This window comes from Gobius niger, assembly GCF_951799975.1.
Source record: "Gobius niger genome assembly, chromosome: 20".
NCBI classification, from domain to species: Eukaryota; Metazoa; Chordata; class Actinopteri; order Gobiiformes; family Gobiidae; genus Gobius; species Gobius niger.
Window position 1 is genome coordinate 7,368,493 of NC_136871.1, and position 13,842 is coordinate 7,382,334.

The 13,842-nt window shown below is 41.9% G+C and overlaps 1 protein-coding gene and 2 long non-coding RNA genes across 3 annotated transcripts in view; 1 reads left to right on the forward strand and 2 right to left on the reverse strand.

The window, feature by feature from the left end:
• cdh22 (cadherin 22) overlaps nt 1–5,021 on the reverse strand; it is a 170,803-nt gene extending 165,782 nt beyond the window's left edge. Inside the window, exon 1 of the mRNA XM_079579254.1 lies at nt 4,653–5,021. Coding sequence (XP_079435380.1) covers nt 4,653–4,853 — 201 coding nt within the window. The 5' untranslated portion in view covers nt 4,854–5,021. The remainder of the gene's footprint in view (nt 1–4,652) is intronic.
• The window catches only part of LOC306980134, a 452,652-nt gene that overhangs the window by 356,301 nt on the left and 82,509 nt on the right, over nt 1–13,842 (forward strand). The gene's annotated exons all lie outside the window — the stretch shown is intronic.
• Nucleotides 5,220–13,842, reverse strand: part of LOC306980129 — a 169,491-nt gene continuing 160,868 nt past the window's right edge. Inside the window, exon 3 of the long non-coding RNA XR_013793992.1 lies at nt 5,220–5,321. This is a non-coding gene — a long non-coding RNA (uncharacterized lncRNA). The remainder of the gene's footprint in view (nt 5,322–13,842) is intronic.

The window sequence follows — 13,842 nt, forward strand, 5'->3', positions numbered from 1 at the left end:
TCAGTGACAAACTGGGAGGTTTTTCAACATGTAACATAAATTGTTAAAAAATAAAAATAAGTCCACATAGCAAAATTGGATTATCTCCGAATTAACAAAATATACACAATAGACATGGCCCGACAAACAGCCGCATGAATGTTGGATTTAAAAATGTACAAAATAACAGAAAGATCCGAATACGATCCAGGGACTGAATATTCATCCTTCTTTCTATGAAGCAAGACTTGAACCACTCAGCCACAATGTCGCCAATTGCCTTGGGAAGGAAAAAGGTGCATTTCTCATTGTTCTCTCAAGGGCAAGAAAGTTCAGCGAAAACAAACTCATACAATATCTCAATAATGAGCACAAAAGTATAATCATCTGAATGGAGAAAGCAGGACGTGGAAAACATTGACTTACAGACAGGCAGCTATTGTCAAAGTAACACTGAATGTAACATGGCCATGGGAAGAAAACACGCCGTTCTTCCATCATGAAATAAGAGTCACCTCGTTTCAAACTAATAATAGGCCTGCAATCCAATCATGTGGAAACTATGGAAGTGGGTAAGAAAAGTGTTGGAGTGTCAGATCAGCTGCCAGTTAAGGGTCGTGAGTGGCCCTTCTATAGTGGATGATTAGTATAGCAGCAAGCAGGGGGTACGGGGACTATATTTGAAATGATTCTGTTTGCCTTCTTCTGTTGTGTGCAATGTAATTTGTAATGACTTTGACGCGTGCGACTGACCTGACTGGCCGGGCCTCCTTTGGAAGCGAGATCATCGGTCTCAAAGTCTTATTTGTCAGAAGCTTAAATCGTCGACAGGACTGGGTTTGGTTGAGTTGAGGACGTTTCATTTCTATTCACAGAAGCTTCTTCTCAGCTCTTGTGGTCAGAATGTGACACTGGACCCAAGCCAGCGCGGTCTTACAGGCCATTAGAGATCAACCCTCTTTTGTTATTGCTAAAGGGTCATCTCTGCCCACTGGCTACAAAGACTTGCTAAGTGATACTGTAAATAACGTTTTGGTTCCCTCTTCCTGTGAGGGGCCTGAGTCTTACTGTATAAAGACCCCTCTGGCTATGGTCCAGTGTCACATTCTGACAACAAGAGCGAAGAAGAAGCTTCTGTGAATAGAAGTGAAATGTCCTCAACTCAACCAGGCTAGTTGTTCCATTTAAAAATGTGATTAACGCACAAGGACAATTATAAATGCATATGATGCTCCCTATACTTGTAAGCAACAGATTTTTACTTTTGCTGTTAAAACTTTGTAGAGCTGAATGAGACCAAATTTTTATTTTTTTTCCCCTTTCTGAAACTTTTTCCAAACTGACTTTTAAAGTTCAATGAGTCTATGTGTGGAAGTAAAAGACATTGACTCATGGAGTAATACCCAGAGCACAGATAGCACTGGCCAGTTCCCCAGTCGTATGAAGTGCAATAACTTGAGATAATTTTCCTAATAAAATCATCTGGGCTCTACCCGCTGTGTCGGTCCCTGGAGCTGCAGCCCTCTCATATCAGTTAACTGCCTCCAATGTACTCTGTCCTGTGATGAACCCACTCCAGACAGACACTCTTTAACTCACCGTAGGAATGTATATCGACTGAATATTAATACAGCCATGTATCTGGGATTGGCTAAAGAAAGATGTGGTGGAAAAAAGCAAACAATGTGAACAAAAGAAGAGACTGAACAATATTTTTGGGGCGTTGATTGAATGTGTTTCATAACAGAATATAATTATTATCTTGTACTTGACATGTTCATGTCATCACTCAATCAGAGTGATATTTGAAGAAAGCTTTGACATTTTCTTGATTTGTATTATTGTGCAGTATTTCCAGGTTCATGCATTTTAATATTATTCACATCTATTCTTGTTTTGTCCTCCTTAGGTCCTCCTGCTTGTGTTGAACTGCTTGGATTTAGTCCTCTTTTAGACCTGGATGAGACCTACTTTAGACCTTGCATAGACTTCTGTTGTACTTAGAAGAATGACAAATAATTCTTCAGGTAGTTCTTTGTGTAAACACGTAACAATGCTACAGTATTGCGTAACAACACTGCATAGGCCCAAAACAGCCTCATGATTATTGCATTGCGTGTTCTGCTTTTATTCACCTGTAATTAAGAAATAAAAAAGCCACATCTAAAGCACAGGGAGTGCTGCAAATCACTGCAGAACAAACACATGGCACAGGCGGAGCAGCATTGTTTTCAAGAATTAATATCTTTGTTTTTATTTTTGGATCAGAGACAGATCAGTGATCACTGGGTGGTGAGTTGGTGAAACTCTGACAGACTAGTAAGGTAATGTATCAATGCACTGCAAATCAGCACAAAACAACACAGGCAGGAATAAATAGCAGGATATGAATACACAGTATGCAACGACAGACAGATCAATATTATGCAAATGCCACATTAGCCTGCCATGTCCAAACGATTAGCTGTGTTGGTATAGACTGTTGTGCATGATTGATGTTCGTGGTTTGGATGAGTCATTGCTAGATCTTAGGCTGTCTGTACTGATATGGCATCTTTTCATATGGTGTCACATGTAAGCCGATCAAATTATCCACGCTGTCCGGTCTGGTCAGATCACTGCAGTTCATTTGGGAACAGTGACAGATGACTGGACAGAGATCCGAGGCGTGGCGAGAGCGAGAAGTGATTATTTTCCGATGTAAACACGGCACAGCGCTGAAGAGAAGCAGATTCACTTTGACACTTGTTCATTGTCAGTAATTGTTTAAGTAAAAATGGTATTTATAGCACGGGTCATGTTTGGGTTGTAACGTCTGAGCATTTGTCGACGCTTTCATCACAATGTAATCCATCTGTTTGGACAGAGGATGTGAGGACTTTGGTGCAACAGCAAACTAAAAGATTGCTGTTGTCTTATGCTATCTGTGGTGCTCTGCGATTGTGTAGTTCAATGATTCTTAAACCTTTCACATAATATCAAAAATCTAGAGATTCACTTCTGTAACATTTGGCTACGCCAACATGAGGACAGAACAAGACAAAACAAGGACCATCTAAACCAGAGGTGCCCAAAGTGCAGCCCGGGGGCAAATCCAGCCCTCGGATCCGGATCCACATTTGAATTGGCAGCGATGGAACGTTTTACTGCAGGTTTAATAAATATTATAACGTGACGTTTCGGGCTAAGTGCCCTACATCAGACATGAATGCAGCATTAGGCCCACCTGTTTATGTAGTGTGCTTGCTTGCACAAGGCAGTCACTGGTGGACCATCGCTGCAGTGTTTTGGTTTATTTTGTAATATGCACAACTGTTTTTGTGTACGTGCTATTGTGGTGCTAGGACACACCTACATAATCAAGCATTACATTTCCATATGACTGGTACCATGATGCGTGTATGGTTATGAATATGATTTTGGTCCTATGGAAATCACATTTGCATATGTTACAAAATTTGTATAGTATGGTAAATGGTAAATGGACTCAACTTATATAGCGCTTTTCTACCTTTATCAGGTCTTTACAGTAAGGAATCAGTCACCCATTCACACTCTCATTCATACACCAATGTACGCAGACACTAGAGGCAAGGAGGGTGAAGTGTCTTGCCGAAGGTCACAACGACAGTGTGTACTTGTGTGAGCTGGGATTCGAACCCACGAAGTTCCGATCACGAGGCGACCCGTTCTACCAACTGCGCCACCGTCTATTGTACATAGAAATCTTGTACATAGAAATTGTAAAAACATGTATCATGTAAACAATGCAATGTAAACAAATTGAAGTCGCCGACATGTATCATGTGACTGCCTTGTGCAATCAAGCACACACTGTGCCTAATGCTAAATTCACATCTGATGAAGGGCACTTAGCCCGAAATGTCACATTTGGTGTGAGCTACATTCAATTTGGGAGCTAATCACGCGGTTGTGCGGACTTTCTTTCTCATTGCATCTGCTGCCCTTTTTTGATCCAGCACACGGCTTAAATAGGGATGTGCGTTTTTTTTTTGATTGTGCTTAATAATTACGACACTACACACTGTGGTTGGTTCCCCATTTCTAGACTCACTGATTGGACGACCACCCAATCACCTGCCACCACCTATCCAGACCCAAGACCAACAAATGTGCCGCTCACCTGACGATGAAAACATTTTGAATAGCCCTGGCCTAAAGCAAAAGTCAACCACGACTAAACCTGAAAGTCCAGGCGCCACAGAGGTTTGTCATAACATTCAACTTTCTAAATTTGAAGGTTAAAAAAGACTAGTTATAATGAACACTTTCTAGTAGTTAAGTGATTACTGATTATTATGCAGTTCCTAAAAGTTCAGCGACCACCAAACCAAGAAATCATTACTTAACGTGCATCAAAGGCGACTATTATCTTCTAAGCCATAACTTTGAAATAACGTGGCGCATACACAAACATGTTGACAAGCGAGTGCGCCTTGAGCCATAAATAAATCTATAAAAGTAATATCTCGCTTTGAAATCCCATTTGTAAATGTATATGCAAATGGGCCGCTGAATGTTTACAGCTTATTACGTTGCCCCTTCAATGGAAAGTCAAGTCGTATGAACTGATGAGAGCTTCAAACGCTCCTATTACTCCTCTAATGCAGCTCTCAAACTTTAATTACATTTGTCTGGCATTGATGTCTTACCTTTCCGACGTAAAGCGGCTCCGTCCCGGTGTATTCTTCCACCACAAAGAACTGGTTCCAGACCCATCCTCTTTTAACCCGATCGATTCCGGGCTTAGTTGAGGTTATTGCGCTAGTCCTTGTGGTTTGACTCAAGCCAAACCTACAGTAGCGTAAAAAAATGACCACTGCCAACAATGTCCGTGCCCCGGAGGTCCACATGATGGGAATTTAGTAAAACGTGAAGAAAGAAATCCAGCAAAAACTATAGAATTTTAAATAGTCTTAAGGTTGGCTTTGGTTGGTCATAAATATCTTTGCAGAAATGGGATGATCATATTGAGGACTTAAATCTATGCGACCAACCAAAAGGACATATTCTTCTATTGATGCTTGCAAGGATTAATCCAATTAGGGACCAATTCACAAAAAAAGGGATCTCTGTGGATTTTACATTTTCATTAAAGTAGTGTTCAAGGCCAGGTCCAGTGATGTCGCTATCCACCTTTTACCCGAGTCTCTGGTGTCACAGCAGACTTAAGGAAAAATCCTTAAAGTGAATTGATTTTTGTAATAGTGAGGATTTTCTTCCGTCCATAATGATCCATATGTCGCGATGACATCTCAGTGCTTCCTGTTCAGGTTATGTCCGCCAAATCCAGGGATTCACAAGCAGGTTATGGGAGAGACCTGTAAGAAAAGAAAAGATAAAGTTGGAGTTAGAACAATTAAGTCATAGGACACGATCTTCCACATGGCGCAACAACCGAAACATTGAAGATGGGTCTAATGCAGAGAACGGATTTCCCTACAGGGATTAATAAAGTATTCCTTGACCAAACTTCTAAACTTTATTTATCCCACTGTGAGTTAGGGTGCATTCAGACCTTCAGCAACAAACGAATCCTGGTGTTTATCAAAGAACCGGACCGAAACCTACACTTTCAGGTGGTCTCGGTCCACTTCCAAACGGACTCTGGTGCGGTTCGCTTCAGGTGTGAATATAAAACACTATTGATCCGAAACAACTGCGGGATACATGCCTTTTTGGGCTTAACAAGCCACCGTAGCAAGGCACCGTGGGAAAAAATTAGCCCTACGCTGCTGCTAACGCTAATACTGGATGGATGCTTCAAACAATGAGCCGTGGACAGACCTGGAGCAACGAGGAGACACTGTGCCTCCTGGACATTTGGGCAGATGCACTAACCCAACTGCTAGAAAAGACACACAGAAATGCGTTCGTGTTCAGCATGTTTAGCAAGAAAATGAAGGAGAGGGGCTTCGAACGGTCTCCTGAACAGCCGCGATGTCAAAGTAGAAAAAATTTTGCTAAACAAAATGATAGTACGAGACGCAATTAAGAAGAGTGGAAGAACAAGACCAACAGTTTGTGCCGTGGACATGATAGAAACAAGCTCGGCAGGCGAACCTTAATCCGCACAAAACACCTCTTCCTCCGGCTGCTCCGGTGAAGCTGAGCTGGTAAGTGGTTTAGCCTCTTACGTTCCTTTTATTATCATAGTAAGCATCAAATATTCATTTTCATTTCATTTGTTGTAGCCATTGCTGTCCAGTGGGAGCATCGATCATCACACACCTGTATGTGTTTACAAAATATAGTTCAAAAAAGTCTGCTTTTGATCCGGAAACAAAGAAGCGGACCAAAGGACTTTGCTGGCCTGAATACGCCCTAATCACTGTCCATGTCCCGAGAGAAACTAACCAGTGCCGCCAGTCCCGCTGTGGGCAATCTCCACGCCGCAGAAATGTGATCAAAACCACCGGCACCTGCACGTCTAAACAGCCTGCAATTAGAAGCACCGGGTCCATAATGTTTATTCTGCAGTCCAGACGGGTTTTTTTGGAGCGGGGGCTGATCCGGGAATAGTTTGACAACCAGTTTAAACAGCAATGATATTTATCTGATGACAATTGCCCTGCTATTTGTGGATAAATGCTCGCTAAAGCACAGTGAAGTCAGACGACGAGCAGAAACAGTTAATGGGATGCAAAGCTTTCTCCACATAGGCAAAGCTTATTTCTTTACACGAGGAGTCCTGTTTTGGTGGCTTCACGACAGCCGCAGAGCGAAGTTCAAACTCAAGAATGACAGTTTTTCAACATTTTGGTATTTTCTGGGTGGTCGGGAATGTTATAATGGACCCACAATTCCTAACCATACAACTAGGCACAAACGATCAATAAAAATAGAGCAATATAACTGCAAAAGTAAATTTGATAGTCAATAGTCTTTGCCCATCTTCTGCCAACATATTATTCGCTCAAACATCTGATAGAATTTCTCATCAGAACCTGAGCTGTGATTCAGTGACAACCCTTTATACCCAGCCGTATGTGAATAAAAAAAAAATAATCAAGAAGGAGAAAAGGTCATTGTTCATCACACGGCGGATCCTCAACATCTGTCTGCCTTCGGTCCGACTGACGGAGCGGCCCCTGTCTCCGCCAGCTGATTAACTGCATGAGGGAGCACTAATTGGATAAAAGCATTAATCAATTAATTCTATCCAACCAGGCAACCAGGCCCTAATACTCGGGGCAAACACTGACGGGAGAACGCAGGAGGGGGGTAAGACACGCTCCTGTGGCGATCAGAGGCACGCAGAGGTTAGACAAAACGATAAGGCAAAGGAGGCGCGGTAAATAGGTGCAAGAGAACATGACAATGGGGAGAAAAAAAAAAAATCACACTTTTACAAGGTCATTGCAAAGTGTGTGCAAGAAAGTTTCGCTCACGTTTATAATAGTCACAAGAGACCAAAAAGGTTACTGAACAATGTAAGCTCTGAAAAGCGAGACTGACTTTTCCATACGGTGACAGGTTATACGCCATCTATTTATTTGCTTGTCTGTTTATATATGATGTATTTTTTGAATGACAGGCTGCATGGGTGGTCGCCACAGTGACGGAAAGTAAAGAAGAAGAACATCTTTATTTATATAGCGCCTTTCACAGACGTAGTCACAAAGCGCTTTACATGAGACAATTGTACATTCACTCCATACTTGGACCATAGATCGTTAAAAAGAATAGAGGTCTGCTTCTCACTCCTCCCCGTTTGCCACAATGACTACGCTCGAGGGGGAAATCATGGCAAGTTTACAGACTCCCCCTCCCCAGCTCTGATGAAGCATATGCCTAAAAAGGCCATAAGGGCGAGATCTTCAATGTAGACTCGGCCCTTGCGTGACGTGTAGCTCGCGCTGCTCCAATGCTAACAGTTCGGCCCTCAGTAGTACGAGATATCGAAAAATGTTCTTACGAAAACCAGCCTGGTCCCCTTAATTGTAACTAACCCAGCGTCATCACAGGAGGAATATCTAGCTGTAGAAAGTTTAAGAAAACTAGGCTCTGAAGTTGTTTTTCACGTGTCTAAAGTCCAATGCATTTCAATGGGAGACTAGCGGCGATATGCAGGTACTACAGCAATGGCGGCCCCTAGTGTTGTCGCCAAAAAGCAGAGCAGCCAGCGGCCATTGGGGAAGACCGACGGAAGTGTCTGTGGCAACCTCTGACCACCACCATACATTCACTCACACACATCATTCATCCTGGCCTATTGTACATGTTTTTAGGAAACCAGAGCACCCAGAGGAAAAGAAAGGGCACGTGTATGTTGATAATTTACCCATTATAACAATAACATTTCATGCAAATTCCATTTACTGTCCCCCTTAAAGGTTCCAAAGATGAAGTCCTTTTTTTTACCTTAGTTTACCATCGAGTATGACGTGAATGAATAATGACTACAGAGGTGAGACAAAGCGATAAGGCAAAGGAGGCACGGCAACTAGGTACAAGAGAACATGACTACGAAAAATAAAAATGTCAGACTTTTAAAAGGTCACTCTGACTTACAAGCTGAATTTTCGTGATTTTGTAAAATCTATGTTTACTGCTATTCAATTTGCAGCCAAAAAAAAAAAATCCATCCAGGGACAGGCTATAGGTCACTGATGTATTTGCTTGTATATGATGTATTTATATAAAAACATGTACAATAGGCCATAATGAATGAGAGTGTGGCTGAGTGGTTGGTGGTGCGGTCGCAGATTCGCAGCCTCGCTTCTGTCAGTCTACCCCTGGGGCGGCTGTGGCTGAAACAGCTTGTAACACAGGCTTGAAAAGTGCAATCCTTCAGTGACATTTCAATTCCATTTGTCACAATCCACAAAAAGGTTAATAATGACAAGCTTAACAAGACCATACAAATAATTGCACCACAGTTCCACGCATAGTTTATTGTTGTTCTGACTGGAAGACCTTGAGGTGCCGAGGAGATTGCGAGCATCAGTGGTGGAGGAGCAGCTCTAAGCCAGCAGGTGGTTTAGCCTATTGTATTTCTGCCGAGCGAGGGAGGACTTCTAATCTCTCGCTCTCTCTCCCTGTGCCCGCCAGCGTGCTCGGAGCTTCCGGAAATAATTCCTCCTCAGACTGTTGGTCGAGGCAGAGTCCGTGGTATTGGAAAGTCAGCGCTGTGGGCTGTGGGGTCTCCAGAGTATACAGCTCAAGAGGAGCTCCAGCAGCTAACAGCGTGGACTCTAAGCGGGCAGTGGGAATGCAGCACAATACGTGGAGTCGGGCAGTGTTAAAATGCATGTTATAGAGTGCACAAGAAGCGGATTATCTTGAGTTGAAGCATCACATAAATGCTGTATGTTTAGAGGCTTTTGGCAACAAGACGTCGGTTCTCTTGCAAAACACGATTTCCTTTTTTTCCCCCTTTTTTTTTATCAAGTGCCAAAAATAGCAATCTGGACTGAGCTGAAGATGTTTACCAATTATTTCCCTGGATGAATAGAGAATGCATACATCTAATGCATTGCAGAGTGTTTGCAAGCGAGCAAATAGCAACTGCTGTTCATCCACAGATCCAAAGGTCAGCGGTACGAATACTGGCTTCGACTGGTGCAGATTGTTGTTGTGTCCCTGGGCAAGACACTTCATTCCCCGCCGGTGCGAATGTAGAGAGTGAGTGAGGGACTGACGGAGCTCAACACCACTGTGACTGTGTGGACGTTGTTATAGTTTTTAGGATAAAACATATTTTAAAGCAGAACTAAGTGACTCATGCCCCTAGTTACTGGCAGGTGTCCTAGCATTTTTTGTACTCATTAATTGTCCGTGAGAGTAAATACCACTCTGACAGAAAAGACAAAGGGACAGAAGGATTTTGTACATTGTGCCACAACCCAATTACACAATGGAGATGCTAAAGTGGTGCTAGCCAACAGTTAGCTTTGCCCCTTAGCCTGTTAGCTTCTTCTTTATGAATCCATGAGTGTGTATTGGGCCTCCGAGTCGGAGCAGGGAAAGATGCAAGTGTGGTTTTCTGGCCAGAGACATCGGGGGGAGATGAAAGACCCCCCAATCATCCCATCAACAGTTGTATTACCCCCAGAGGGACTACGAAAAGGAACAAGGAGGTAAACAAGGAGGTACACAAGTTACTTAGTTCTGCTTTAAGTTAGTTTTACTCTTAGTCCTTTGGCGAAAATTTCATTTAATTTTGGTCAAGATTTAGTCAAATAATTCTCTTCAATGTTAGTTTTAGTTGACTAAATTTAAGATTAATCCAGTCAATTTAGCATGCATAGTATCTATTATGATCATATTTAATCAAGGTCTTCGCCTTCATGTTTGTTCTCCCACAAGAACAAAGCACAGACCTGTCATTTTTGGATACTGGTGTTAATATTCAGTAGACTTGATACAATTTACATGCAGGAGTCCGGACGGAGATCGCCGCTAATGCTACGCTCAGCTACACAGTAGCATAAACATGACTGTGGAGACTTTTGGGGCCAGGCTTTTTAAAAAATGAAAATGAAGCTTCTTTGTTGCTTGGGACGAAAGCTTTTTTGATATCAATTCTAAAATAGAGTAGTTTCTATATTTTTTAAATAATTCAATATAATAGTTTCGATTCATTAACCCCATAGACAAAAGTCTTCGTGTGTTAATGTTTTAGTGTCAATAATATCGCTATCATCTTTTATGTCGTGATCTCAATTTTATGTCATATTCCCCGGCCCTAGTTTGAAGTTTGATAATTGTTAACCTTAGTTTTCATTTTAGAACAAGTGAATCATACATCATTTCGACAGTTCCTTAAACTTAAGTTCTCTTTAGACTTTTCCAGAAACAATGCACTCGAGTAGAACTGCGAGTCAAATTGCATGAGTGCTTGGGGGATTCATTAAAATATCAAGTGCATTTTTCAGCTAAATGGAGTCCTCTCTACACACACCGAATGGGTTTCAAATGTGACGTCCCCGGAGTGCGGTGATTAATAGGGATCGGCGGCTGAACCTAAGCATGTCGCCTGTCATAATTCAATGCTTGAGTTAAGGTCACGTTGTGTGAGATGGTGGAAAGACGATATTCTACTGGGACTGTGCAAATGTGGTCTAATTGCTTTCCTGCGAAGTGAAAGGTGTCGCGAGGTTCACAATAACAATGAAATAAAGTTTAAAGTGTTTGGAAAGCAGCCAGAGGGAACCTATCGTGTTTCCAGGTGGTTCACTTGTGTTGCAAAGGATTTATTGGAATTTCAACAGAATCAAGCTGTATTTAGTTCAGCTTCAGACCCAACTGAGTCTGAGTGGATTTAGGTTTTGTTCTGACCAAGTCCTGATTGGTCCCGTCTATAAAAATTAGACATTTACTTTTGTTTAGTAGCCCTGTTGTTGACTCAAATTTTGTATGGTCAACAGTGGCATGCTGGGTAATCAGGAGAGCCGGGACATTTCCTGATTAATCACACACAACATAATTTAGCCCATAATTGGGCCATTAGGTCTGACTCTGTACATACTTTAACTGGGCTACAGCAGGAATATAGTGATAAAGTTACACATGTTTTATTACAAATAAATCTATAATGACTGAGGTATTGAAATCAGAAAGAAAACAAACACTATTTTTGCACTTTCACTGTGTGTCCTTTGGGGTTCTCCAATATAGCAGTATGCTAGTTGTTCGTACAGCAGAGTGGGGTTATAAAGTCAGGCAACAGCGACCCATGTGAAAAATCTGGCTAAATTACATATTATATTTGTATAACAAGCCCTGCAGACTGAATTATACATGTGGCTAGCCCACATAAAATAACAGTAAGATATTGCAAAGATGCAAACTTTGTCTGTCGATGTAGGCTGGACAAAATCCATGAGCTGAATACAGACAAGTCCAAAACCTAAAACTCCCGGGCTTTCCCCATTCACTATTTAATGGAGATGAGCTAGAAAAGCATCGGTTTAAGGCTGCCAATCTGCACCATCTTACCCTCTCACCGACAACCACTCACTCATACTCGTATACGTTCATTCACAGACAGAGTGGGTGAAGTGTCTTGCCCTTGGACATGATGCTTCTGCAGCTGCCAATAGATGCACTACGGCAGACTAAAGGGCGCTCGGCTGTCAATCTGTGCCTACAGATCCTCAAACAATACCAGGACAGATCATACTTACAAATTTGTGGTGTAAGTGTCATGCCCACTTCAGTTTATTGGATGGACTTCACTCTGACAAGGGCTTCGGCCTAAAGGAAATCGGTATCTGCTTAAACCTTCTGTCTGGTGAATACTTGTGCCCTTTTTGCCTCTCCTGAGCTTCACAGTGATTGGCGTGGCTGACCCGCTCCCACAGCGCTCACCACACTGTCTAGAAACATTTGTACCTGTGTTCTTGTTCAGTTTGAAGGGTCTGGCTTCTGGCATCCAAATTACTTTGAGTTTCGGACTGACACCGGCTTCAAAAAATCTGACTCCACGGTGTTAGGTCTCTTCCATCGCCCTTCAAAGCATGCAGACCCAGGCAGGTCAAGTGGTCACTTCAGTCTGTTTCCCAGTGACTATATGGTGACCCCATATCATAAAATCAATATTAAGATGGCTTAGAGACTAGAATAGAAGCATTTCGAGACATTTTTATTTCCAAAACTTTATCAAATACAGATCATTTGAACCAGCATCGTCTCAGCAGAAATCTACGGGAAACACTTTACAATCATATTAAATTTAATGCTAATCGATAAACTCTCGGGAATCTAGACACGAGACAACACCACATTTTCTTACAATTATAGAGAATTCTGTGATCTTACAGGACATTTTCTTTATCTGTTATCTTTCAGAATGTTTGTCATATGAGTCCGCTGTTCCTATTCCAATGATTGATTAGTTAGTTAAAAGTGGGGAACCTGAAGGAAATCTATGCAATCAATGGGAGAACCCCCGCACAAAGGCTCCATCCAGCACTAAAAGTTAAACTTGGGGCCTTCTCGCTGTCAGAAAAAAAGTGCTAACCACTAAGCTGACCAGTTTAAAGGCAGCCAGCTCAAAAGCAGGAACACTTCCAAATAAAACTCATGCACAGTTTGCTATGTTTCTTAAAATGCGTGTTATAGCAAACATAACTTCAAAGAAATGAGTGCTGTGTTTATTCCTCTGAGTCTCAAAGACGGAAAGCACAGGGACAGAGCAAATCATGTGTTTCCCTTTTCTCCACTCTCCCTGATCCACCGATGAGGTAATAACAAGACACATAAATATCTTTAATTACTGCCAATTTGTATCAAAAATGATATTCTTGTACCAACAGCAAAGAAGCTACATTCGAAAGGGAAACATTTGCCTTGCACCGAATATTTGTTTTACACAAGCTGAGCAACAACAACTCCTTCTGCTCACGCTCTCTACTTTTGGAGCGTGAACACATTTATTCAACACTTTTCATACATTTTGCCAGCACTGTAAATAAAGTGCATTCACTAGAAAACATATTTCACTACCAGACACCACCCACTTTGAATCACAAGCTCTCTTAAATCCAATGCAATTTGGTTTCAGACAGAAATATTTAACAGACTCAGCCTGTTGTTACTTCCTGGAAACTGGAGCAGTCTTCCTTGATCTGCGTAAAGCCTTTGATACTGTCAATCACCAGACACGCTAAAGTAAATTAAATCAAACAGTCTCTCTGAGCATAACTGGATAAGATCTTATTTGAGCGACTGACATCAGATTGTACGAGATTGTACACCATTTAGAGCCACATTGATGGGAGTGCCGCAGGGGTCTATTTTGGGACCCTTGCTTTTTAGCATTGACGTAATAATGTATGCTGCTGATACGGTAATCTTCTGAGCTGAAGACTGGTTGAATGGTTGCAGACCATGCCT